This window comes from Chionomys nivalis, chromosome 12, assembly GCF_950005125.1.
Source record: "Chionomys nivalis chromosome 12, mChiNiv1.1, whole genome shotgun sequence".
In the NCBI taxonomy this organism is placed as follows: domain Eukaryota; kingdom Metazoa; phylum Chordata; class Mammalia; order Rodentia; family Cricetidae; genus Chionomys; species Chionomys nivalis.
Window position 1 is genome coordinate 65,557,740 of NC_080097.1, and position 24,317 is coordinate 65,582,056.

The 24,317-nt window shown below is 44.6% G+C and overlaps 1 protein-coding gene across 2 annotated transcripts; it reads right to left on the reverse strand.

The window, feature by feature from the left end:
* Positions 1-1,699: 1,699 nt before the first annotated feature.
* On the reverse strand, positions 1,700-17,303 carry Cdkn3 (cyclin dependent kinase inhibitor 3). Of its 2 annotated transcripts, none has more exons than XM_057786488.1 (8): positions 17,248-17,303; positions 15,059-15,141; positions 10,588-10,643; positions 10,163-10,207; positions 6,867-7,089; positions 5,293-5,324; positions 3,778-3,878; positions 1,700-1,909 (listed from the first exon to the last, which is right to left on the reverse strand). In XM_057786488.1, exons 1-8 carry the CDS (start codon positions 17,254-17,256, stop codon positions 1,823-1,825), a joined length of 636 nt encoding a protein of 211 aa, XP_057642471.1. In that variant the 5' UTR covers positions 17,257-17,303; the 3' UTR covers positions 1,700-1,822. The 2 variants fall into 2 exon arrangements, with proteins under 2 accessions (XP_057642471.1, XP_057642470.1); XM_057786487.1 differs by having other exon boundaries at positions 3,778-3,881.
* Between the last annotated feature and the right edge of the window lie 7,014 nt (positions 17,304-24,317).

Below are 24,317 nucleotides of genomic sequence, written 5' to 3' on the forward strand. Positions count from 1 at the left end.
GAGTGTGCTCGTTTCACTTTTGCATATTTAATAAAAACTGTCTCAACTACTTGTGTCGTTGATGAGTAGTGCTTGAGTCCATGTAATCTATGTGCTGATTTCAAGTGTAGCGTGCTTAGACCAGGACCCTAGATTATGTGCCTTTGTGTCCCCATTGCCTTTAGATAGATCATATACTTTGGGCAGAAAAAATACTTTCCCTGGAATATTGGCATTGTACTTCATTTTTGTTTGTGTGTTCTGCAGTGCAGGGTTTCTCTGTCTAACAGCCTTGATTGCCCTGGAACTCACTTTGTAGACCACACTGGCCTCAAACTCAGAGAGATCTGCCTGCCTTTGTTGGGACTGAAGATGTGCACACCACTGCCCAGTCGGGCATTGCATGTTTCTAAACCTCACCACACAAGTATATTCCATGACTAATGTTTCCCTGCTGTGTGTAGTTAAAAATTTTCCCATGTGCGTGGTATTAGAATAGTTTAATCAAGCATCTGAATGTAGAAGTTTGACAGACACTTGCAGTGGGAACTGAGAGGTACTTTGAAAATCCAGTTGTTGGATTACTCAGGAATGAGCTTTGTCTTGGGAGGAGTGACTGCAGAAGTTGCTGGGGTCTGGGGCTAGGGAGGTGTCCTGTTGATGGAGTGTTTGCCCTGGGAGCTGAGAACATGCGTTTGCTTCTCGATACTGAGGGAAGAATCTGATGTGTACTTGTAATCCCAGTGCTGGGAAGATGAAGACATAAAGAGTCCTGGGCTCACTGACAGTCTAGCCTACTTGGCAAGGTCTAGAAAATGAGACCCTATCTCAAAAATCCTGGTGGACAAATCCTGAGGAACTCGTTCTCCACACATGGAGATTTGCTGGTGTCGGTCTCAGTCGCTGTCTGAAGACTCCAGGTACTGTGATTTTAAAATTGGTTGAAATTGCAGTATGTACAAAAAAACAAACAAAAAACCAAAAACAAAACAAGAAATACAAAACTTTTGGGATTGTCTTGAGTTTTTTTTAAAAATGTCCCTGGATTAAACATTTGGTACTAGTGCTGTATGATTCTCCCATCTTTCTCAGTATTTTTTAAAGGAATCATGTTGGTTGTGGTTGCACACACCTTTAATCCCAGGACTTGAGGGAGGCAGAGGCAGGAGTTCTCTGTGAGTTCAAGGCCTGGTCTACAGAGTAAAAGCCTATCTCAAAAATGAAGAGAAGAAACACCCCAAGTGTGCATGGAAGCACTAGGTTGTCCCCACGGTGGTGAGGTGAGCTGGGAGGGAGCCGGCTCTAAGCTCAGAGTCCCTTGTGATTCTGTAAGTAGTGAAGTAGGAAAAGAGAATGGCAGGAGGGGGGAGGGTAAAAGTTTTTTACAAGTAGTGAGTAGGGTGTGTGAGAGATGGTTCAGCGGATAGAAGCACTTGCCACCAATCCTGATGGTCTGAGTTTGATCCTGGAACCCAGTGAAGGAAGAGGAGAACTGACTCCTGCCCCTTGACCTCCACCTGTAGTGTCAACTGAGTCTGCGTACAAAAACTCCATTTTACTGTGTCACACGCCTACCAGCGACCGGCGGAGGAGGCCAAAGCGGGGAAAGCAATGAAAGCCCAGTGTTTTCCTCTCTTCCCTGGCGTCCTCTAGGTAAGCGAGGAAGTCAGTGCACGTCTAGAAAGCCAACTGTATCAGTTGTGCAAATTCATGACCCAAAGCTTTTGGAGGATCCACACATAACATTTATATTCAGGATGGTAGCACTAGTGGTTTTGCTTCAATACAAATTATGCTAAAGAACTTGGGAACTTCGCATGTAGGCATGTATTTGAAATCTTCATTATCTGGACACAGATCTTGATAGTGAATCTCTTGATGATAGATATGTAGCTAATTTATCCCGGAACTCATGAAGATAATTATATTGCTGGAAAAAAAAAGTAAAGATACGTTGAAGTCCAGAAAACTAGGACCAGAGTTGATAGACCCCATACTTGCTAAGAACAGGAGGAGGAGGTGCTGGCCAAACCAGGAGGTGGGAGGGGCAGGGTCAGAGGTGAGGTTGGGTAAGGAAGCTACCCTTACTGAAAGGCAGGATGGAATTCACAAGAGGGTTTTCTAAGTCTATACAATGCTTCCTTTATTGCTGAGACTAATAGTCAAAGGGCATCTTCTGTCCAATGTGGAAGGGCCTACTTTTTGCTTGTGTGTTTTTTTTTTTTCCACTACTGAATATGGAGGAGGGCATTCTCTAACAACAGTGACACAGTCTAACAGGTATTTGTAGAAGCCCAAGCTACTCGTGCTCCCTGCCCCCCTTTTTTTGGTTTTTCGAGACAGGGTTTTTCTGTAGTTTGAAGCCTGTCCTGGAACTGGCTTTGTAGACCAGGCTGGCCTCGAACTCACAGAGATCCGCCTGCTTCTACCTCCTGAGTGCTGGGATTAAAGGTGTGTGCCGCCACCACCACCTGGCTGCTACTGGTACTTTTTTTTTTTTTTAAAGAAGTCATTAGGGCATGCTTGTAAATATTCTTTTTTTTTAAAAAAAATATTTATTTATTTATTTATTATGTATACAATATTCTGTCTACATGTATGCCTGCAGGCCAGAAGAGGGCACCAGACCTCATTACAGATGGTTGTGAGCCACCATGTGGTTGCTGGGAATTGAACTCAGGACCTTTGGAAGAGCAGGCAATGCTCTTAACCACTGAGCCATCTCTCCAGCCCTGCTACTGGTACTTCTGATGATAATTCATTTGGGATAATTTTCATAAATAAGAAATTTAAAAACCAAACATCATTATACATTATAAGCTAAGTAAGTGCTTTTTGATGATTTATTGAAGTTGAATTCTCTTTCCAAAAGACAGCTGATAGCCACCATCCCTGATAGTGAAACCCTGCCATGCTGGCTTTCCTGGGAGAGGTGGGGAGGGCCCATTAGCTATGGGATGTCCAGGGGATGAGCTGACGCCCACGAGTGTGGGCCTCGTTCTCGGTGACACGTGTATAGTGCGTACATATCGGACCATGGCTCTTGTTAGAAAAAGGAGACTGAACTTCCTAAATTAGAAGTATTTGATGCTAACAGAATAAAGGGAGTTCTATTTTCAGAACTTCTGTAGAGAAGTAGACGCAGTAAGGTGTATTTTATGAATGGCCATGTTTAAACCTTGAGAAGCAGTTTGCTTGACCTGAATGAATGAGTTAGTACAGTAAGTCCCAGTACTTGATGCTGGTGTAGTCCGTTAACCCAGGGAAGGGAGACTGGACCACAGGCAGCCTGTGAGTGAGGATTCGTGAGCACCAGGCTGATAACAGGCTAAGCTGGTACCACGGGGTTGGGGGTGGGCAGATGAACTTGGGCCATCCGTGATTGTCACATCTGGTGTGGTGCTGCTGCCTTCTTCCTGCATGTTCAGGAGAATGGAAGGCATCTGGTATCCATGGCAACAGACAATAAAATAAGCACTGCTGCGCAGTTTTGATACCACTCATCAACGTGTCACGGGCACAGAAGGTCTTTAGATTGCTTGGGCTGCAAGTCTCCCCAAGAAAATGAAGGTCACAGTAGCCATTTCCTGACCGAGTGTGAGCATCATCCCCACAACTGACTGGGGCAGAGCTGAATAGTCACATCCCTCAGCAAGCAAAACGCAGAGCTTAACATCATTATTTTGTTCAAAATTCAGTGGCTTGTGCAGATAGCTTGGTTGTATTTACACGTAAATGCAAAAGGTAAACCCATATATGAGCATCAGAATTTGGAATGTCAGCTCAAGGCCCTCTTACCTTGATGGTCTGTATGGCCCCAGATCCCCTGACATCTCGAAGGCTGTCTATGGCTTGCTGTGGTGATACTGAGTCAGACAAGTATAGGAGGAGACAAGCAGCTACTGAGAACATGACAGAAGAATAATGGGTTATTAAAAACTGGTTTGCTTTTGTTGTAAAGAGACTAGATAGTCAATTAGACTTCGTGGCCACAGCAAACTCTGTTCAGTATGATTGCTAAAAGACAGACACTATAGTCTGCGCTTTTGAGACTTACGTGATTCATACTAACGGCTTTGTCGCTACACACATTTCTGTGTGAATGCGGGCTGCATTTCTCTTGTGTACAGAGCTAGAAGTAGAGTTTTAAGTCATGGTAACTCTGTTTTTGTGGCTGAGAAACAGACTAATTTTAAAGAGCAGTTGCTCTGTTTTACATCCCCAACAGTAGTGCTGAGCTCCTGTTTCTTGGAGTGCACGCTGATTCTTTCCATTTTAACATCGCAGCCATAGCTAGCTGACATTACTGCACACCGTTCTCATGTGCTTTTTGGGGAAATGTTTACTCAGGTCCTTTGCTCACTGTTTAGTTGCCATGTTGGTCTATCTGTATGGGTACGCTACTAGATGTACTCAGCACGTACATGCTGTGCCATCCCCCACCCACCCCCATTCTATGTACAGTCTTCTCATGTTAGTCTATCTGTATGGGTACGCTACATATTCTAGATGTGTTCCCTTACCACGTAATGCTGTGCCATCCCCCACCCCAGTCTATGTAGTCTTTTCATTTTGGCAGTATCCTTTCACAGGTTGTTCACTTGGATCTTGTTTATCCTGTTTTACAATAAAATTTTTTGGCAGCACACTTTAAAATTAATACACAGAGGCTGGAGAGATCGCTCGGTGTTAAAGAGCACTGACTGCTCTTCCAGAGATCCCGAGTTCAATTCCCAGAAACCACACGGTGGCTCACAACCATCTAGTTGGATCTGATGCCCTCTTCTGGCATAAAGACAGACATGCAGAGAGAGCACTCATATACATTAAAAAAAAAATCAATCAATTAAAAAAAAATAATAGACAGTAAGTAACTATACTACATTGTTGTTTCCTATTTGTTTGGGGTTTTTGAGTCAGGGTCTCTCTGTAAACCTACTTCACCTTGAACTCACCACAGAGCCAAGGATGACCGTGAGCTCCTGCTCCTCCTGCTATCCTGTGAGTTTTATACTGAGGCACCAGATATTCTTTAGCATTTTCTGTCAGTGTCATAACACTTCATGGGAAGAACATTAGGAAAACCCAGACACAGTGCTAAGACTTGCAAGTGATCCTCCTAGGCCAGGCTGAGAACAGCTGGCACACCCACCCAGGTTTTCCAGGAAAAAACAAGTTTAAGGCTTTACTCAATCCCCGAGTCTTGATAAACTTACACTGTGTTTTCTTTCCTGAACTATAAAGTGATACAAGGTCTCTCGAAGGAGTTTGCCTTTTTTGTAGTTAAAGAGTTAGTGGAAATCTATTTCTTACCAAGACAGGATCTTCCAAGTCCTCCATAGCAGCTGAAAGGGAAAGAGAGTTTTGAGGTGCATCCATTTTCATTCCATCCCAGTACAGCTCAAGACTTCCTCTCCGCTGCCCACTGTTACCTCTCCAGCAACCCAGCACAGCACTGCACAGAGTAGCATGCACAGTTAACCACCCCAGAGCCGTGTGCGCTCATTCATATGGGGAGGGATTCTGAATACCTGGAAGGGCCAAAAAAGGCCGCCTTAGTGACTGCTGAACCCCAAGACCCATGGCTGAGAAATGGAGCACTAAAGAACTAGGAATCAAGGCTATCTTGTCTTTTAGGTAAAATCTGAGTGCTTCTGGACCAAGTGCCATCCACACAATGAATGATCCGTCATCTGTCAAGCACAGAGGTGACAGATCAGTGTTAGGGAGGGGCTGGAATCCTGAAGCTGGCCAAGGTCTTTGGTTTGCTTTTTTACCATTACCTGTGTTAATAATAGAGAGTTGCCTGAGGCAGTGTTTATCCTGGGCTTAGAACACAGGCAGGCGGAGGAAGAGACCAGTGAAGGCTAGTGGAAATGACCTAGCACTGTGAAGATGTTAACAGTTCTGCAAAACAGCTATCAAAGCTGGACAATTGTTTTCAAAGACTCTAAAAAGTACACTGTAGGGAAATAAGCAAAAGCCCAGGCATTGGGTGCTTTTATCTTAGGAGCCTGCAGCATTCTCCCAATGCATTGGGTGCTTTTATCTTAGGAGCCTGCAGCATTCTCCCAATGCATTGGGTGCTTTTATCTTAGGAGCCTGCAGCATTCTCCCAATGCATTGGGTGCTTTTATCTTAGGAGCCTGCAGCATTCTCCTAATGCATTGGGTGCTTTTATCTTAGGAGCCTGCAGCATTCTCCCAATGCAGGGACACCCATCCACCTGTCTACATCAATCTCCACAAAACAGAAGTTGCTGTGAAATATTTGAAAAAGAAATTTTGAAACTGTTTGGAAAATGGGCCTAAAAGTTGTATTTTTTCCTTGCTGCACCTGATGCTAATTTGCATATGCCTACAAAGAAATCATACACACTTGTGTATTCTGAAATTCTGCCTCTGCGTGACTTCGAGATGGGCCTGCTGTTTTATAGGAGATTCCATCATGCCAAGCTTTTGACTCAGGTGCTGGAGATCAAACTCAGGCCCTCACACTTGTGGCAAATATGTTAGCCACTGGGCCGCCTCCTCAGCCCTCGGAAGTCATATTTTAAAAGACTGCTTTCTGTAGGGATTTTTTTTTCTGTGAATTTTGAAAGATAAGCGATTTACTGCCATGAAAACAGCTGATGGGCCGAGGCAACAATTGAGTGAGATGTGAAGAGCAATTCCTCTCTCTGCGCTCAGATGCTCAGATGCACTCCCTGCCGTTCCTCCTGAAGGGCAGTAGCAGGAAGTGTCTGACTGCTTCCTCTGCACCAGGCCCTGAGCTAGCACTTTCCACGCAGCAGCTCTCTAGTCCTGACAAGAGGAGGGAGGTCATGGCCAGCGAGGAAGCGTTGTGACTGGCATATTGCTCGTGGGCTGTCCAGGGAAAGAACGCACTGTATCAGGGTTTTCCGGTGGTTTTTAAGGCAGGTGGCCAGCTCCTCCATGATTCCCCAGCAGCTGCCTATGTCGGGAGTCCCTCCATCTGGAATTGGGTGGTGATGGGTGACAATTCCAGACTGTTGGTAGAGGTCCAGAAGGTTCGGGACTCTATATTTTGACAACTCCCCTCTGGTGCAGAAAACAAATACATCTTGGATCCCGTAGCTCTTTAGTTCCTCTGCCAAGACCAAGACACACACAGATGCACACATAAAACAGACATGTTTAAGTAGTCAAGAGAGTATATATAGAGTTACATTCTTCAACCAAAATAGTAACAGCTGAGAATCTATAAATCTATCTGATATGTCTGATGAAAGTACCTGAGCCAAAAGCTGATGAGAATTAAACCAGGTTGATTTATAAGTAAAATGCTTTGGAATGAATTTCAAGATAGGCTGATGGTATTGCTATAACACAAAACATGGGTTTCCCTTGCAATAAATCCTGCTTTTAATAGTTAATATTTAAACTCTCGAGAAGGAACGATAGCACTATTCTAAGTTGTCCTTTTGTCCACGAATTAGCCATGTGCGCTCTCACCCTGCCTTTCTCGGGCAGGTGTTATAAATCATCTCCAGCTGAAGCCCTGTGTTCTTCCGCTGTTCTGCACCGAACCATACCAACATGAATTTACTTTTATAGACTCGGTCTTAAGAAAATAAGGCATTAACTGCACTAACCTTAATGATTTAGAGCTTTTCACTTTAATACTGTGAACCAAGAAATATTTCTCTAGGATTTTATACTGGAACTTAAAAAAAAAAAAGATTTTCTTTTTAAACTATGTGCATATATGTATGTCTGTGTCAGGGTATGTGCACATGTGTGCAGGTGCTTGTGGAGGCCAGAAGAGGGTGACAGATCTCCAGGAGCTGGAGTTACAGGTGTTTAAAAACTACCCCATGTGGGTTCTGGGAACTGAATCCTGGTCCCCTGCAAGAGCAGCACCTACTCTTAACCACTGAGCCGTTCCCCAGCTTCTGGACCTTCTTTATGGCAATATTCATTCTGGATTATTTAGTTAAAAACAAATAATTCTGAGCACCAACCTGTGGACATTTATCTAAGCACAAAGTCTTTGCAGTTGAAGTGTAAAACATATATCTTACTTTAAAGACAAAGAGAATAAAGATAGAAATGATCTTACTAATAATTTGCTTGATTGCATATTTCCTCTGTATGATATTCCTAGTATGTATGTATGTGTATATATATATATACACACATACACATGCACACATATGAAAGAACAGAGATTATATGGAGAAGGAAAGGATCTAAAGGGAGGAGGAGGAAAGAGAGGAATGTGGAGGGAAGAAAAAGATTACATGTTTTGTCTCATATGTGCAACTTATATTTTAAAGACATATATTTAATCAGATGTGAAATCAGAGGAGACTACCTGGGGGGAGAAAGGTAAGATGCTGAAGTGAACATGAACAAATATAATAATGTTGTAATAAATCCCATTATTTTGTTCACTAAAAATAATATAAAAAGGATAATTTGCTTTCTACTTAAAGGCTGATTAAATGATGATATGTAGAATATATTAAATTATTAAAATTTTAACTTCTTTGTCTTCTTTTTGTTTTTAGAGACAGGGTTTCTCTGTAACAGCTCCAGCTATTCTGGAACTCACTCTGTAGACCAGGCTGGCCTCGAACTCACAGAGATCCGCCTGCCTCTGCCTCCTGAGTGCCGGGGTTAAAGGTGTGCACCACCATGCCTGGTAGTTATGTCTTAGCTTTTTGAATGTGGCAACTAGAAAGTGTCATTCCGTACACAGCTTCCATTTGTGGCTGTGATTGCACTTCGTTGTGTTTGTTCTCTAAGTCAGGACTTTTGGTATAATCTAAGGGGGCCTGAAGCATGATGTCCTCCAGCCCACTTCCTCAGTGCCGGGACTACAGACATGCACCATCATGTCCCGCTTAGATAGTGTCATCTTGATAAAGCTATCATAGTGTTATAATTGTAAAATAATTTTAACATATTTAATAAAACTTTCAGAAGAAGGGATAATCTATTTGTCTTCCATACACACTTGACAGATTCTAAAATAAGGTGGTTTTCAGATTTTCCAGGGAGGATACACCACAGGAAGTTCTAGGCCTCTCACCAAGTGTTTTGATCTGTTCTATATAATAAATCCTATGAATGATTTCATTGTTAAAAAAATAAAGTTAATGAAAAAACTAGAATCTTCCTATTACAAAAGCCACTAAATAAATAGGAAACTCCAAAATGTGTAAGGTTAGTTTTTGAACCAGTGATTTAAATAGTATTTGCTATGTCCTCCAAATGGAAAATGTATACCTAAAGCAGAACATGTTTATAAACACCACAAAGGCCAATCCAAGCATTAGACTCTTCATTCCTTTTGATTTTGAGACAGGGTCTCACTGTGTCACTCTGGCTGGCATGGAGCTTGCTGCGCGTAGACCAGAATGGCCTTGAACACACAGAGATCTGCCTGCCTCTGCCCTTTGGATTAAAGGATTGCACCACCATGCCTTTCTTCTCATCTTTTTGATAGGTAAGAAATAAAGTACATTAACCAACTACCAGAACCTTAACCTACCAGAACAAGTAGGACAAAGTATGATGAGTTTAAAAATTCTGTACCAGTCAGACTCAAACCAAGCGTAGATACTTATTTTCTGTGTGATTAGGCTCTTAGTGTTTAAGTAGGTTACAATATTCCGGCCCAATCAGAATGAAATATGGAATTTCCCATTTGTCACTGTCATATAATATGCAGGAAGACTGCTGGGATTATCATTAGAGAGCAGAGACTGCAGCGGCATGAGCATCCTTGAGCAAAAAAAATGGCTCACGCTGCCTGGCCCACTTGCATGCTGGTTTATTCTGACCAAGGGTGGACAACTTTCCTGCTACCCAGGGGCTCCCAGCTCAGGCTAAATTTATGCTACCACAGTCAAGTCTGCAAGGAACAGTGTGTTCAAAGACATGGGCACCGCAGTATGCCAGTTTTCTATTTACAAACTTTTCTCCTTTGAACAGACACAGTTTCTATGTGTGAGCAGACTTGTGACAAGCAAAGTGATCCCCAGATAAATGATGAACCCTGGGGCCCATCAGATACCGCTTCACATGTAAGAGGTTCACAGTTAGAAATGTCATAAAAATCGATTTTATATATTGAGAAGAGAATAGCTTGACAGATTTTCATGTTTAAAACAAACACAAAAGCTAGTAGCAGGTTTTTCTCATAGTGACCTTACCTGTATCCTTGTGAATGTTTCTTCTAACATCTTTAAATTTACAACCTATAGATAAGGCAAGGAAAAAAATTATTTTAGGGTTGTATAATATGGCATATTTGAACACATACAATCTAGTGTAGACAAAAATTTTACATGGCTATTCATGTTTCAATTCCATTCTAAGTATACATATTAATTTCTTAGAATCTTAGAAACAGCTGCAGAAATTGGTAAAATCTACTGACAGAAACCCCAGTGCTGGAGCTCCTGGCTGTGGGCTTTAAGTCTCGCTGAACTAGGTTGGTCAGACGCGTAGCCCTGGTGTGGAGGGTGTTCCCGAAGGCTTCCAGAAGACAAGCTGCCCAGTGCTCTGAGATCAACCTGTCATCTCACAAAAGTCTGCCCTAATATTACTAGGAAGCCAACCGAGTGTTTTTACCTACCTGGAAGAGCACATAGACCGAGAAACTGTGAGCAGTTCACTCGTGACAGAGGTAACCTGTGAAGAAAAATTACGAAGCTTAGTTTTTAAAAGCTAGAAATGGAGCTGGACGGTGGTGGCACAAGCCTTTAATCCCAGCTCAGGTGGAACTTTGTGAGTTCAAGGTCAGCCTGGTCTACAGTGAACTCCATCCAGGACAGGTTCCAAAGCTACACAGAGAAATCCTGTCTTGAAAACAAAAAACAAAACAAAACAAAACAAGGCTAGAAATGGAAATTTAGTCTACTCAACAGGAGCATCTGCCACAGAGTGAGTGTGTTTTAGCGTTTTTCAGAGGTTGCAAAATGCCATTTAATCAGATGGGGAACACCAAAGGCCTAGAATGACTGGAAATTTGGAAAGCAGGGCTTTCATACCATTTATATCTTCAGAAAAACAAGCTAATTTAAGTTTACCATAAAGATCCCCTTTAGGTAGGTAGAGCCAGTAACCTGTGGTATGCATCCCAAATGCTTGGGACCACATGTTTTTCAGAGCTTGGAGTTTAGTGATTCTAGAATGATTGCAAAGGCTTGGCCAACTGAGCATCCCAATCCGAATATCTAAAAATCAAAATGCTCAGAATAAAAAATCTTTTCAAGTGCCAGTGTGATTCTCAAAAAGTTGGAGGTTTGGACTATTTAAGATTTTAGATCAGAGATGCCCAGTCAGTAAGAACCTTAGTTGAATGAACTGGAAAATTCCATTTTAATATTAATTTTGCAATGTTAAAAGCTTTTTTGGTTAAATTGTCATACAGAAATAATTAATTGTATACCCAGGGACAGAGGCTCTGTCTGTAAGTCAGGAGACGAGTTTAGAGAAAAGCCAGAGGCATCACAGGTAACAGCTGGGACAGAAAAGTAGGTGCGGTTTTGAGTTTAAAAAGGAGCCTGGTAGGTAACATTTATTTGATGACAGAATAAAGGACCTTTCGTGACAATTCTTAGTGCTTAGCATTTTCTTGAGAGATCAGAACTTCTATTTCCAGTGCAGGGCCTTGAACGCAGGGGTTGACAGCCGTGTGCTCTATCATTAAGCCACGTCCCAGTGAGACGCTGGCCTTATGGGGATGAGAGGAACCATTTGGTTGCTGGATGTACAGACCCTGGCACAACCATAACTCTCATGCCAAGACTTGGAAGTTGATTGACAGAGAAACTCTTTTTGATTGTGATGGTTGATGTTGACCAGCTTGGCTGGATTAAGGACCACCTAACCGATTGGGAAGGCACACCTCTGCGTGTTTCTGTAGTACATTTCTAGAGACAGTGAGGCCAGGAGGTCCTAAGAAGGGCTCAATCTCTTGCTGGATTCAAAATCTAAATGTACGGCTGGAAGGGGAATGGAGGAGGGGCTCGGCTGGCTGGGAAGCATGTCCTTGGGGACATGCCCCTCCCTGGCCCCTTGTGTCACTGTCCACTCTGCTTCCTGGCAGCCGTGGTCTGAACTCCTCTGCCCTGCCACACACCCTCCCCGACATATGGATGGAAACCTCTGAACTGATGGCTAAAACCACCCTTTTCTCCCTTCAGTTGTGTATGCCGTAGTCTGTCATAGCAAGAGATGCAGTTATATTGATATGGCTTTTATATTAAATGGTCTGCTGATAGATACATCACATGACAAATAGTTCTGTGTACTAAATAGGATTTAACTTAATGCTAAATTATTAAATACCCTATTTTTGGTATTCCAATAGTTTCTCTAATTCGAAAAGAATACATAAATTTTAGTGGGAGATTATTTCAAAATATTCCACTTCTTATTGGCTTCTACAAAGATTTTTTTCTTCAATGTCCGCAAGAGAGATATGTGGTTTTATTTCATATCAGATAGTAAATAAATCATGGAATAGGGAAATCTCTTAAAGATGAAAATTCTAGGTTGGCAGAATACTTGCTGTTGTGCTTTCCTGTCCCTTTAAGGGACAAGCCACACCCACTCCCATTACCTCTGACCTGCTCGTCGCCATCTTGCCCCTTCCCTCTTCTGCTTCTTCGGCGTGAGCACACGTTTTCTCTGTCTCTTTCCCTCTTTCTATCTCTTTTCTCTCTCTTTCTCTCTCTGCTTCTCTCCCTCAATAAAATGCTTTATGCCTATCTTTGTGTTTAAGTGTCTGTTACCCGCCGCCACCGGCCACGCGGCGCTTGCCCTCCCACTGGTGGGAAACTGTAGCCGTTTGTCGCTGCTTGTTGCTGGCTCGCTGGCTCCGCCAGCCCGCCTCGGGGAACGTTTTAAGAATAAGATTGGTGCCACGTGACTCTTGAACCGGGTTCTTTTCCACTTCGCCAGCTTCCCTAATTGCTTCAATCGGCGCTTCCATCGGTGAGTGTCTCCCGTTCTGCTACAGTTGCTTTCGTTCTGCTGCGGTTGCTTCCTTTGCCAGAGCCGTGTTTGGATCGGTCCCGGGGGCTGGTCTGCTCGCCTTAGCACCACACACTTCCCGTGCAGTGCATTCGACTGGGGACCAGATCCTCAGCTTCTTTATCTTTTCTTTCCATTTCCTTTCTTTCCTCTTTTCTCTTCTCTCGACGGTTACGGTTAAGTGTCGCTCGGAGCGGCGTCCCCAGCCTTCCTGGTTTCTGGGTCGCCAGGATCCAGCTAGGCCATAGCACCCCACCCATGGACAAAGGACGCTTTTCCATGCGGTCCTGGGTGTTCGTACTGCGGGTTTTCACGTTTTGGCTCTGGATAGCAACCGGCTCCCCGGCTTTTTCAATTCCAGCTTTTTCAATTCCAGCCGTGGCTTAGTGCAGTTTTTTTTTCAGTTCCAGCCTTTTGCCCCTCTGCAGCTTTTGTTATGGCACGGCGGCTCTCCAACAGAGCAGACTACACCGGCAGTCGCCATCTTAGCTGATGGCCAGGTCACGTGACCACACTCTCCCGGTTTTACTCCCAGCTTTCATTTCAGACTTCAAAACCATACATTTTAAACTGGTATGTACTTTTAAGTCTCTTAAGCTGTTCTCTACCATTGTCGGTTCCGCCACTAACCTTATATTACAAACAGTTTTTTGCCCTCAACTGCTCAGAGATCTGGGAAATGTGATATTTAAATATTTAATTATTAAAAAAAACTTTTCACAACAACAACAACAAAAGAGACAGGTTGGCTCCTAGTAGCAGCTCTCTGCTCCCTCCAAAGAAGACAGAAGACAGACACACGCAGAACAACGTCCTTCTGCATTTTGCTTCGACTGCAGAGCGCTGACCATTGGGAAAACCTGCCTTTCGTCTAAAGTAAAGACCTCCAGACATGGACGAAATCGCTGGAATCGACAGCCTAGCTGCTCAGGTCAAGGTAGGCCTGTCTTCCTACAGATTTCTTAGTCCACAGGGTCTTCTACAGCCTGACAGGCCCTGCGCTAAACAGCAAAGGTCAAATACAACCTTCAGCGACCACGGAGGACCCAAAAAAAGAGTAGCTCTGGGTGCCAATCAAGTAAGTTCTCTGTCATTTTTTAATCAGTAACTCAAATAAAGTCTTATCCTTCTCAAAGATCTCTGACAGTTTGACAGCTGAGAGGTTTCGCCAGGTTGAGGTTTTGCAAGGTGACCTCATCAGATTTCAAATCAAATTTATCTCTTATGCCACAGTCAGTATATGTCTAAAACTTCTGTTTTCACAAACCCAAGGAGTTCTCGTGAGTTCCAGGGAGCCGAATTAAGAAATCCATCTTAAACAGGTCAGATACCCCCTCAATTCCCTGGTCCTAAAATTTTTTTTCTTAATTTAACTTTGTTTTTGTTCTGCCAATACCTTAGGGACACCAGACAATTCTCATGCCACAGACAATGGTCAAAAGCAAAGAGACCAGCCATGCCAGGATGCGACCAGCACCCAGCCTTCTCTCACTCCCTCCCCCCAAAAGACGACGCCCACAATCATCAGGAAGCAGTCTTGAGAGTTCGCCGCCCCAGTTCCTTTGGGCTGTGGTGTCTCGTCTCCTGCTTTTTATTATAAGGAAGACCTGGGAATGTTGTGCTTTCCTGTCCCTTTAAGGGACAAGCCACGCCCACTCCCATTACCTCTGACCTGCTCGTCGCCATCTTGCCCCTTCCCTCTTCTGTTTCTTCAGCGGCGTGCGTACGCGTTTTCTCTGTCTCTTTCCCTCTTTCTCTCTATCTCTTCTCTCTCTCTCTCTCTCTCTCTCTCTCTCTGCCTCTCTCCCTCAATAAAATGCTTTATGCCTATCTTTGTGTTTACGTGTCTGTTACCCACCGCCGCCACCAGCTGCGCGGCGCTTGCCCTCCTGCTGGTGGGAAACTGTAGCCGCTTGTCGCCGCTTGTTGCTGGCTCGCTGGCTCCGCCAGCCCGCCTCGGGGAACGTTTTAAGAATAAGACTTGCTATTCTCAATTACATGAATTATCTTGCCCGGAACTGCTGTACCATCAAACACTGTAGATTACCACTGAAATGCTAACGTACCATGAGATTTGAATTGGAGTCTGTTCATCTTCAACAGGCTCTTCGTCTGAAGAATCAAACTCACTTGCCTGTATTGAAATGGGCTTCAAAAGAAATGTTATATTAAATTACTGAAAGGAATATTTGCATATGATTTTTTACATAGCCAATCCTTGATTAAACACCCAGTGAATTAATACTTGTGTCTTTTTGGTCATTAATCTGAACTGTCAGCAATATCAATAAATGACTGGTGTTGACCATTTAATTAATCATAGCACTGTACGGTGGGCAGAATTAGACTTAGACCAAAAGGATATCTGACTCCTGGATTTGGTCCTTGGATAATCTCAAGCAAGGCACCCGGGTGCAGCTCTGAAGTGCAATCTGCCTGTTCCTTTTCAAGCACCTCTTGGATTGATCTTGTGCTGACATGCTCTGGAGATCCTGTGATACACAGTCCACCTCTAACATAGGTAAAGAGACAGCAGTCTGCAAGAGTATAGAATGGCGGAAGTGCTAAAATCGCAGAAACTGTGCTGAGGAGCCGAGGGAACGGCTCGCCATTGAGGGAGCAGCAAAGGGTTTCACAGAGACCATCCAGCTAAGCTTTGAAGAAACTGCAGGTTTCTAGGTAGACAGGGAAGTTAAAGCAGTCAGTGTGAAGATTCAAGAGCTGAGCCAGTTATGATGTCAGCACTGGGGAAACTGAGGTACAAGATCTAGAACAGTGGAATACATAGCCAGGCTGGCTCAAAAGAAAGCACGAGAGAGAATGTGGTGGAGGCTTGTGCATTCAGTAGGGATGACTCAGAAGAGACAAGGCCAGTGGGAACTGCTCAGCCTCTTTCTACAAAATGACCCCATACAGCCTAGCAAATGGGTGAACACATGTGAACCAGCTCCCCCTCATCTTTATGAGTCACTGGATTAGAAGAACCCAGACCGACCTTACATGCTGATCTAAGCAACTGGGGCTCAATTCTGGATGCAGAACTTCCATATGGAAGAAAAACATATCTTTCCCCACTCCCTAGTTGGAGCCATCTTCCGTGTTATTGAGTGGAAAAAAAGAATGTGTGTCTGAGTGATTCCCACATCATTCCGGAATGTGACGGATCCAACACTTCCCAGGCAGTGCTGGACAGCCCAGAATTCCCATATGCCAGAGAGCAGACAGAAAGCAGGCAGACCTCAAGAGAGGAGGAAAGAGAGGCTTCACTACTTGTATTCAGTTCCTCTCTACTCAGAGATCAGATAGCTTATTCCTCTTCTTTGGAGTCAGAAGGCAGGAGTGAAGGACAGCTGACATCTCGTGGATACAGGACTCACAAGAGTAAGCAAATAACGGGCTGCTTGGCTTTCAAGCCCTTGTAGAAAGGTCTTGCCAGAGGAGCTCATGACGACTGACTTAGGCTATGGACTGGGGTTTCTTAGGACTGCTCTTCGGTATAAAAATAAACAGAACCCGCCGGGCGGTGGTGGCGCACGCCTTTAATCCCAGCACTTGGGAGGCAGAGGCAGGCGGATCTCTGTGAGTTCGAGACCAGCCTGGTCTACAAGAGCTAGTTCCAGGACAGGCTCCAAAACCACAGAGAAACCCTGTCTCGAAAAAAAACCAAAAAAAAAAAAAAAAATAAATAAAATAAACAGAACCCAAATGAACCCTTTAAATAAGGTGTCAGCTATGAGGTAGTCAGGTGTCAGGTGAGGCTTCAACTCCTGACTAGCCCCCAGCCCTCCCCCCCAAAAAATCCCAAGATTTTAAGCTTGTAGGGCCCGTTCACTCCACCCCTCCCAGCCAGGTGTGGATAAATCCTAACATGCTAGGCGTCCCTGCTTCCCCATGCCCAGTGATTCTGACCTTCAGGGAACAGGATGCAGTCCCAAGAGGACCCCGAGGGAGGGTGGCGGTCGTGACGTCACCCACAAACGGGGTCGTGACAACCTTTGCATCAGAGGCATCAAGTCACCCACAAACCGGGTTGTGACAGACTTTGCATCTGAGGTTTCAAGCCTACTGGCTTGGCCTTCTCTGACAGGGATGTCGTGAGCCCCCGCAGGCGGTCAGCTCCGCCACTCTCCACCTCCCCGACGCGCAGAACGGTTACTGTGCGAGTCGCACCGCTGCCCGCTCAGCCACGCAGCCGAGACCGGCCAGCACCTGTCCCCGCGGCGTGGTTCCTTCGGGTCCCGCCGGCCCCACTCACCGGCTTCATGGCTGGCCGCGGCTCGCCGTAACCAGTGCGGCCGCTCTGGCAGCATCCGCGTCGCAGCCCGCGCCTAGTCAGTCCCCCGTCAGCCCATTGGTCCATCCGCGTGGGAGGCGGCGCGGCGCCGTCGAACAACCAATCATATCCTCTCTCTGTTTCTTCCTCCGAGCCCTGGCTTAACCTTTAACTGCTCATTGGCTCGAAGGAAGTCTTTGAAAGACGCGCGGGAGGCGGGCCCGGGAGGAAGTTGATTGGCTGGAGGGCTCCGCCCCCTCAGCCAGTTGGGGGCGTGGACGTAGCAAGGGGCGGGGCGTGGTTCTGTAGAGGCTGGTGGCCGCAGACTCAAAGGATTACAATTCAAGTTCAAAGGCCGACTCTTGTGGGACCAGAAAGAGCCTGTGTTGTAAATGAATTGTGAAAACCATAAGCCAAAAGAATCTTCCTTGTGCGGGAGTCTATCTTTCGTAGTAGTCAGGTTTTCAATTGAGTACTAGGGAAGACAATCAGCTTTGCGCAAAGTCTACAGACTTAAAAGTATCCCCAAACGTCCGTAATAGTGTTTATCCAAATATCTGAGCCCCTGGCTCAGCTAGGTTGATGTACAGCATTAATCAACATAGTGGCCCGATACGATTTTCTATACTGATCGCTTATCTCCAAAATCAAAGGTTAAGTTAGAACAACAAAGCAATAAATGCTACTTTACAGCTATTCTCTCTTAACGTAAGTCCACTTCCTTAAACGATGTCACAGTAGACATAGCAAACTAGTTATCCCTAACCACAAATTTACTATTGGTCATGGTACAATATAGAAGAGCCTCCATGAGTGTGTATAGTTCAAAGAATCATCCAGGATTTAAGCACCTACATTCTGATATGTGCCTAGGATACTGGCTTTATAAAAAAAAAAAAAAATCAAACATTTCCCAGTGTGCCAGAACGGCTTGTGTGGAACTGTGAAATAGGTAGCGTTTGGCTATTAGGGCTCGCTCCCTGACAGCTTATCCCATTCTCTCAGAGGTCAGTCGGGTGAGAACATCTGCCTCACTCTGAGCTTCCAGGACACTGAGAGGTGAGCAGGATCAGGCAGTGGGTGGGATGCAGGGCTTACAGGATAGTAAGGTGCACACGGGGTGTGTGTGGAGCAAGGCGCGAGGAGCCCAGACATGGAAACACTGGAAAGGGGGGCGAGGGGCTGACCTAGGGATGTTGCTAAAGCAACAGAACCCCATGAAACCACATCCCACATCCAGCCTCACTTGCTTACCATAAACATGGGTTATGGTTTGAGTCTTAAATATTCCTCACAGGGTCATGTTTTGGATGCTTTGTCCCAGCTGGGGGCACTATTTGGGGAAGTTCTAGAAACTTGGGGAGTGGGAAATGCTGTATATAGAATTGTCCATGTTCATTATGGAATGTGGTGAGTTCAAAGACCTCATTTGAGAAAGTAGGTCCCTAGGGGTGGGCAGTGTGAGTATATTGTCCTATCTACTTCTAGTGGCCCCTTCATCCTCTTCACCACGATTCACCACCATGTGAATTGTTCTGCTCCTCTATGCCCACTCGTGTGATATAATGAAGCGTCTGAAACAATGAGCCAGAAGAAGCCTTCCCTAGAGTTGCCTAGGCCATGCATTTGTTCAGTGTGAAGATAAGTAACTAACAAAGCATGTCTGGATAGGTCTTAGGACAGGAGTCATCATGAGCTTCTTTCCTTTAAAGATTTTGTTTTGTTTTGTTTTTTGTTTTTTGAGACAGGGTTTCTCGGTAGCTTTGGAGCCTGTCCTGAAACGAGCTCTTGTAGACTAGGCTGGCCTCGAACTCACAGAGATCCACCTGCCTCTGCCACCCGAGTGCTGGGATTAAAGGCATGTACCACCACTGCCTGGCTAAAGATTTATTTTTAATGTGTGTGTGTGTGTGTGTGTGTGTGTGTACCATGTACTTGCCTTGTGTCCATGAAGGCCAGAAGTGTGCTTTGGACCCAATGGAGCTAGAGTTACAGGCAACTGTGAGTTGTCCCCAGCGGGTGCTGGAAACGGAACACAAGTCTGTAAGAGCAGCAACCTCTGAGCATCTATCCAGTGCTATCAGCTTGTTTCTATGCCAGTTTCTTCCTGAGCAGAAGCTTTATAATCCTTCAGCATAGGTAAGACACTAGGTGTTACTTTAGTCATCTGTTACGTGGCCCAAGTGAGCAGAAACAGTTAGCTCACTGTTTCCTGATGGCAGGTCACAGTCCAGCTGCCTTAAACTCTCGCCATCAGGACCTTCCTGTCATGACGGACCGCATCCTCTGTTGTGAACCGAAACAAACTCTTTGTCCTTTAAGTTGGTTTTGTCAGTGTTTTAGTCCAGGAATAGGAAAGTAGTAAAAATGGTCTTTAGCTCAGTTTCTGGTGGAGTTCTTGTTCCCTGAAACTTCCTAAGCCAGCTGTCCGCTGTCTGCATTTGCCTTGGGATTTAACCTTCCACACTTCTACCAGAACGACTCTTTAAGCTCTAGTTACATCATCCTAGGGATTTTCTAGCCCACAGCTTCAAACTCGTCCACATTCTTCCCACAAATCAACTCTGAACACCAAAGAGCCACCTGGTCAGGTTTATGATAGCAACGGCCCCACATCTTGGTTTCAGTTTTCTGCCTGGTCACCTGTCTCATTGTTATGGTCAAATTCCTGACAAGATGTGATGAAGGTTTATCCTAGCTTATGTTTCCTGGGACTCATCCCCACCATGGCAGAGAAGAAATAAAGCAGGGAAGGGGGGCATGGATGCAAGAGCAGGCGTCCAGCCAATCACATTTCATCGGCAGCCAGGACCACAGGACTGGGCAATAAAGCCTCGAGACCTGTCTCCAGTGACCCATTTCCTCTGGAGAGGCTCCACCTCCTAATTGTTCCATAACCTTCCACAACAGTGCAACTTGTTTAGGGCCAAGTGTTCAGATACATGTGCATAAGGGGGGTGGGTGGGGGGACTGGTATTTCTCGTTCAAACCATAGCATACCACTTCAACTGAAGGCACATCGTGTTCAACCATCAGCCAGGATGGAATTCAGAAAGTTTGAAACTGAGTTGGTATAATTTCCCACCACTTTGTACTGACCATGTATCTAGTGAGCAGTCCAGACAAGATCAGTTCTTTTGTTTCAGTAACTTCTGCATTTGATTATCAAACTGCCATCAAGCTATGTGTACTGAAGGAAAGGATACTAGAGGGAGGTCATCGGACTGTGCAGCAAGCTGCATCTGATATTCACATAAGCTATAGAAGTCACACATTTCTGGAGTCAGTTTGATTCCAGTCTACCGGGAATGGTGGGGAGGGCGCAGTCACTGGGAGAAGGAGCCCCTGGTAGAGGTCACTTGCTAGGAACAACAGGCCTTTACCTCAGAAGTGTAGAGGCAGGCAGCGACTCAATTTCAGGTTGTCCCATCTGAACTGGCTTTCCCAAGTTAAAGTCTTATTCACTGAACCTCAGCCTGCTTACTCCAGAGATATCATTATTGCTGGAGTCCAAACTCACCAGCAGAGCCACTGTCAGATTTTAACTTAAAGTTCAAAGAATTAGGATCAGTAGATTCAAGATTAAGCAGTTACAACCCAAAGGCTTTTCTAAGGCAGTTCCAGAGAACCAAGCAACATGTTCCAACCCCAAGAGACAAACATGGCTTTTCTAAGATCTCTTGATTAAAAAGTTGGTCCATAGTGACCCTCTTAAAAGTGTGCTTACCAGTTAGGAAGTCATGGGTCTCCTGAGGGTTAGATGTCTGATTTTGGGATAGTTTATTAGCAAAGAAAAATGATTCATTAAACTTCTAAAAGTAGGGCTAGAGAGATGGTCAGTAGTTATGAGCACTGGCTGCTCTTGTAGAGGACCTGAGTTCGGTTCCCAGTACCCACACCAAGGCAGTTAACAACAGCCTAACACTCCAGTTCTAGGGAGTCGAGCACCCTCTACTTGGTTTCTTGGGGGCACCCACATATGGCTATGGCATACACTCATACAGACACATATGCATACATAAAACTCTTTTTTGAAAAAGGTTTTAAAATTCCAAGTGTGTCTCTGGCAACTGTTCCTCTTTCCATGTTCTTTTCTTTCCCCTGCAGCTCCCATGGGTAAAAATCACAGTAAACCTCATCCGCTCTGGAGGCTGGTTTTGTTTTCCACACTCAAGAGTTTACATCTCAGTTCACCAATTGGTGCAAAAGACCACTGTGCTTTGTCAGCACTTCCTCCCTTGCAGCTTTCTTTGATTCAGGTGAGGTTACAGACATACAATTGTTTGCATCAGTTGTTACCATATACCTAGATAACACAAAGCTACTCTTTATCTTTTAAGAAAACGGTTTGCCATGTTTAGCCATGAATTCAGCCTCTAATTGTGAATACTACCATATCCATGCCAGATTCAGTCCGGAGTATGAGGGGGTGACCTGACAGTTACTGTGGCAGGGCACAGTTGGTTTGAAGAAAACAATGGCAAAAAGTTTCTCTACAGCTTTGGTGTTACACTGCCAACAGATTGGGGGCTGTAGGCAGAGACTGCTCGTTCGTTTCCCAGCTGCCCAGACCTGAATAACCACACAGAAACTATATTAATTACAACACTGCTTGGACATTGACTCATGTGTATTTCTAGCTAGCTCTTACATCTCGAATTAACCCATTTCTATTAATCTGTGTATCATCACAAGGCTGTGGCTTACTGGGAAAGGTTCCTAAGGTTCCAACATGTCCTTCTCCTTCAGCAGCTACATAGCATCTCCCTGACTCTGCCTACTTTCTCTCTTTGTCTCTGTTTGGATTTCCCACCTGGCTTCACTCTGCTAAGCCTGTAGGAGAAAGGTCGCTTGTTGGTTCCCCATCACCCGGCTAGCTTAGACCCAAAATAATCACACAGAAACTGTATTAATTAAATCACTGCTTAGCCCATTAGCTCTAGCTTCTTATAGGCTATAACTCTTATATTAATTTAACCCATTTCTACTAATCTATATATTGCCACATGGCTGTAGCTTACTGGGTAAAATTCCCAGCATTTGTCTCTGAAGGCTCCATGGCGTCTTTCTCTAACTCTGTCTTCCTCCTCCCATGCTATAGACCAAGCCAGTTCTTTATTCATTAACCAAGAAAAGCAACACATAGGCAGAAGGACCTCCCACACCATAAGCCATTGGCTAAAAAAGCTTTATTTATCAATAAAGCAACACATACATAGAAAGACATCCCACATCAGGAGGCAAAACAAATATGCAAAGTTTTCACGTTTTTAATTAATTTTGAAATCCATTCTTGGATATTTGAGGACTCTTCGTTTTCTTAATTGAAGAAGAGAATAAAATCGAAGGACGTCATCCAAGTTGGAGACCTCATCCCATTACTGTCAGCTGAAAGGGCCCAAGGCAGCCAGATGAGCCTTGCTTCCCGGGTGTTGAGATGATAGGTCATCTCAGAGTTCTACAGAGAACGCACAATCCACAACACACACAGAGCAGCTGCCATCCCGTGTGCTGCGGATGCCACGGCATCCGGACAGTACACATTTGTCACCTCCTGCCTCTCCAGACTTCCTTTTCCTTCCAATGCTTTTCGTCATGGTTCAGTGCATCAGGACCGTCCTAGCACATCCCAGTTCTGATGCCAACTGGTCAGGGAGATTCCACATGCTCACCTCTGGGTTTGCTGATTTGCTGGGATCATCAGGGTTCAGCAGCAGAGCTGCCCTCATAGCTGTGGCCTATTAGAGCACAGGACCACAAGCAAAAGCAGAGAACTTAGAGAAAAGTGCATGCGGCAAGCTCTGGGGGAAACTAGGTCTAAGCTTTCAAGAAAGTTCTCCTAGGGATGGTACACAGGATTTGTTTGTTTGTTTATTTATTTAAAGATTTATTTACTTTTTGTATGTTCAGTGTTCTGCCTGCATGTATACCTGCAGGCCAGAAGAGGGCATCAGATCCCATTATAGATTGTTGTGAGCCACCATGTGGTTGCTGGGAATTGAACTCAGGACTTCCGAAATCTCAGCCAGTGTTCTTAACCTCAGAGCTATCTCTCCAGCTCTGTCACAGGATATATTTAATTTCCCCAGTGATAAGTTTGACACTAATGTGAAAGTTGTTAACTAAACCAACTTATTACTCAGTGACCAGGGTTTTTATCGGGTGCTGTGCACACAGGCCAAGAGGGTAGGTGATAAAGCTGATCTTGGTGGGAAGCTTCAGAGCTATAGAGCGCCAACTCCTAGACCAAAAAACAAACAAACAAACAAAAAACCCCACAAAACACACAATCAAAGCAAAAAACAAAACCAACCAAACAAACAAAAGCAAAAACCCACCACCACAACAAAAAACCAAAAAACCCACCAAAACAACATAACCACATATTCTCCTTCTGTTGAAGAGTTCAAGGGAGGGTTCAGGTCAGCTAATTCTTATCTCTGTATGGCTATGGGGAATAATTTCTTCCGGGGCTTTTTCGGGGTATCTAGTACTCCCTCACTCTAGAACAGTGGTTCTCAACCTTTATAACACTGTGACCCTTGAATACAGTTCCTCTTGTTGTGGTAACCCCCAACCATAACATTATTTTGTTGCTACTTCATAAGTGTAATTTTGCTACTGTAATGAATTATATTGTAAATGTCTGAGGTACAGGATATCTGATATGCAACCCCTGTGAAAGGGTCGTTTGACCTCCCAAAGGGGTTGCGACCCACAGGTTGAGAACCGCTGCTCTAAAACATTCACCTCTCTATTTCTCTCAATGTCGTCTCAGATTTTTTTCTTAATTTTTATCATTGAGCATCTTACCCATCTTCCACGAGCATACTTGCCCATTTCTCCTGCCCAGGGAGTCGCTTTGAATGACATGCAAATTCTTTATCCATCCTCAGCAGGCGTGCTGAGTGTGATGACAGTCCCAATCTGACTTAGTGTAGCTGGGTTTTTTACTCCTTGGGGTCTGCCACCCAGCTCCCCAATAAATACACGGAGACTTACTCTTACTTATGAATGCCCAGCCTTAGCTTGACTTATTTCTAGCAGCTTTC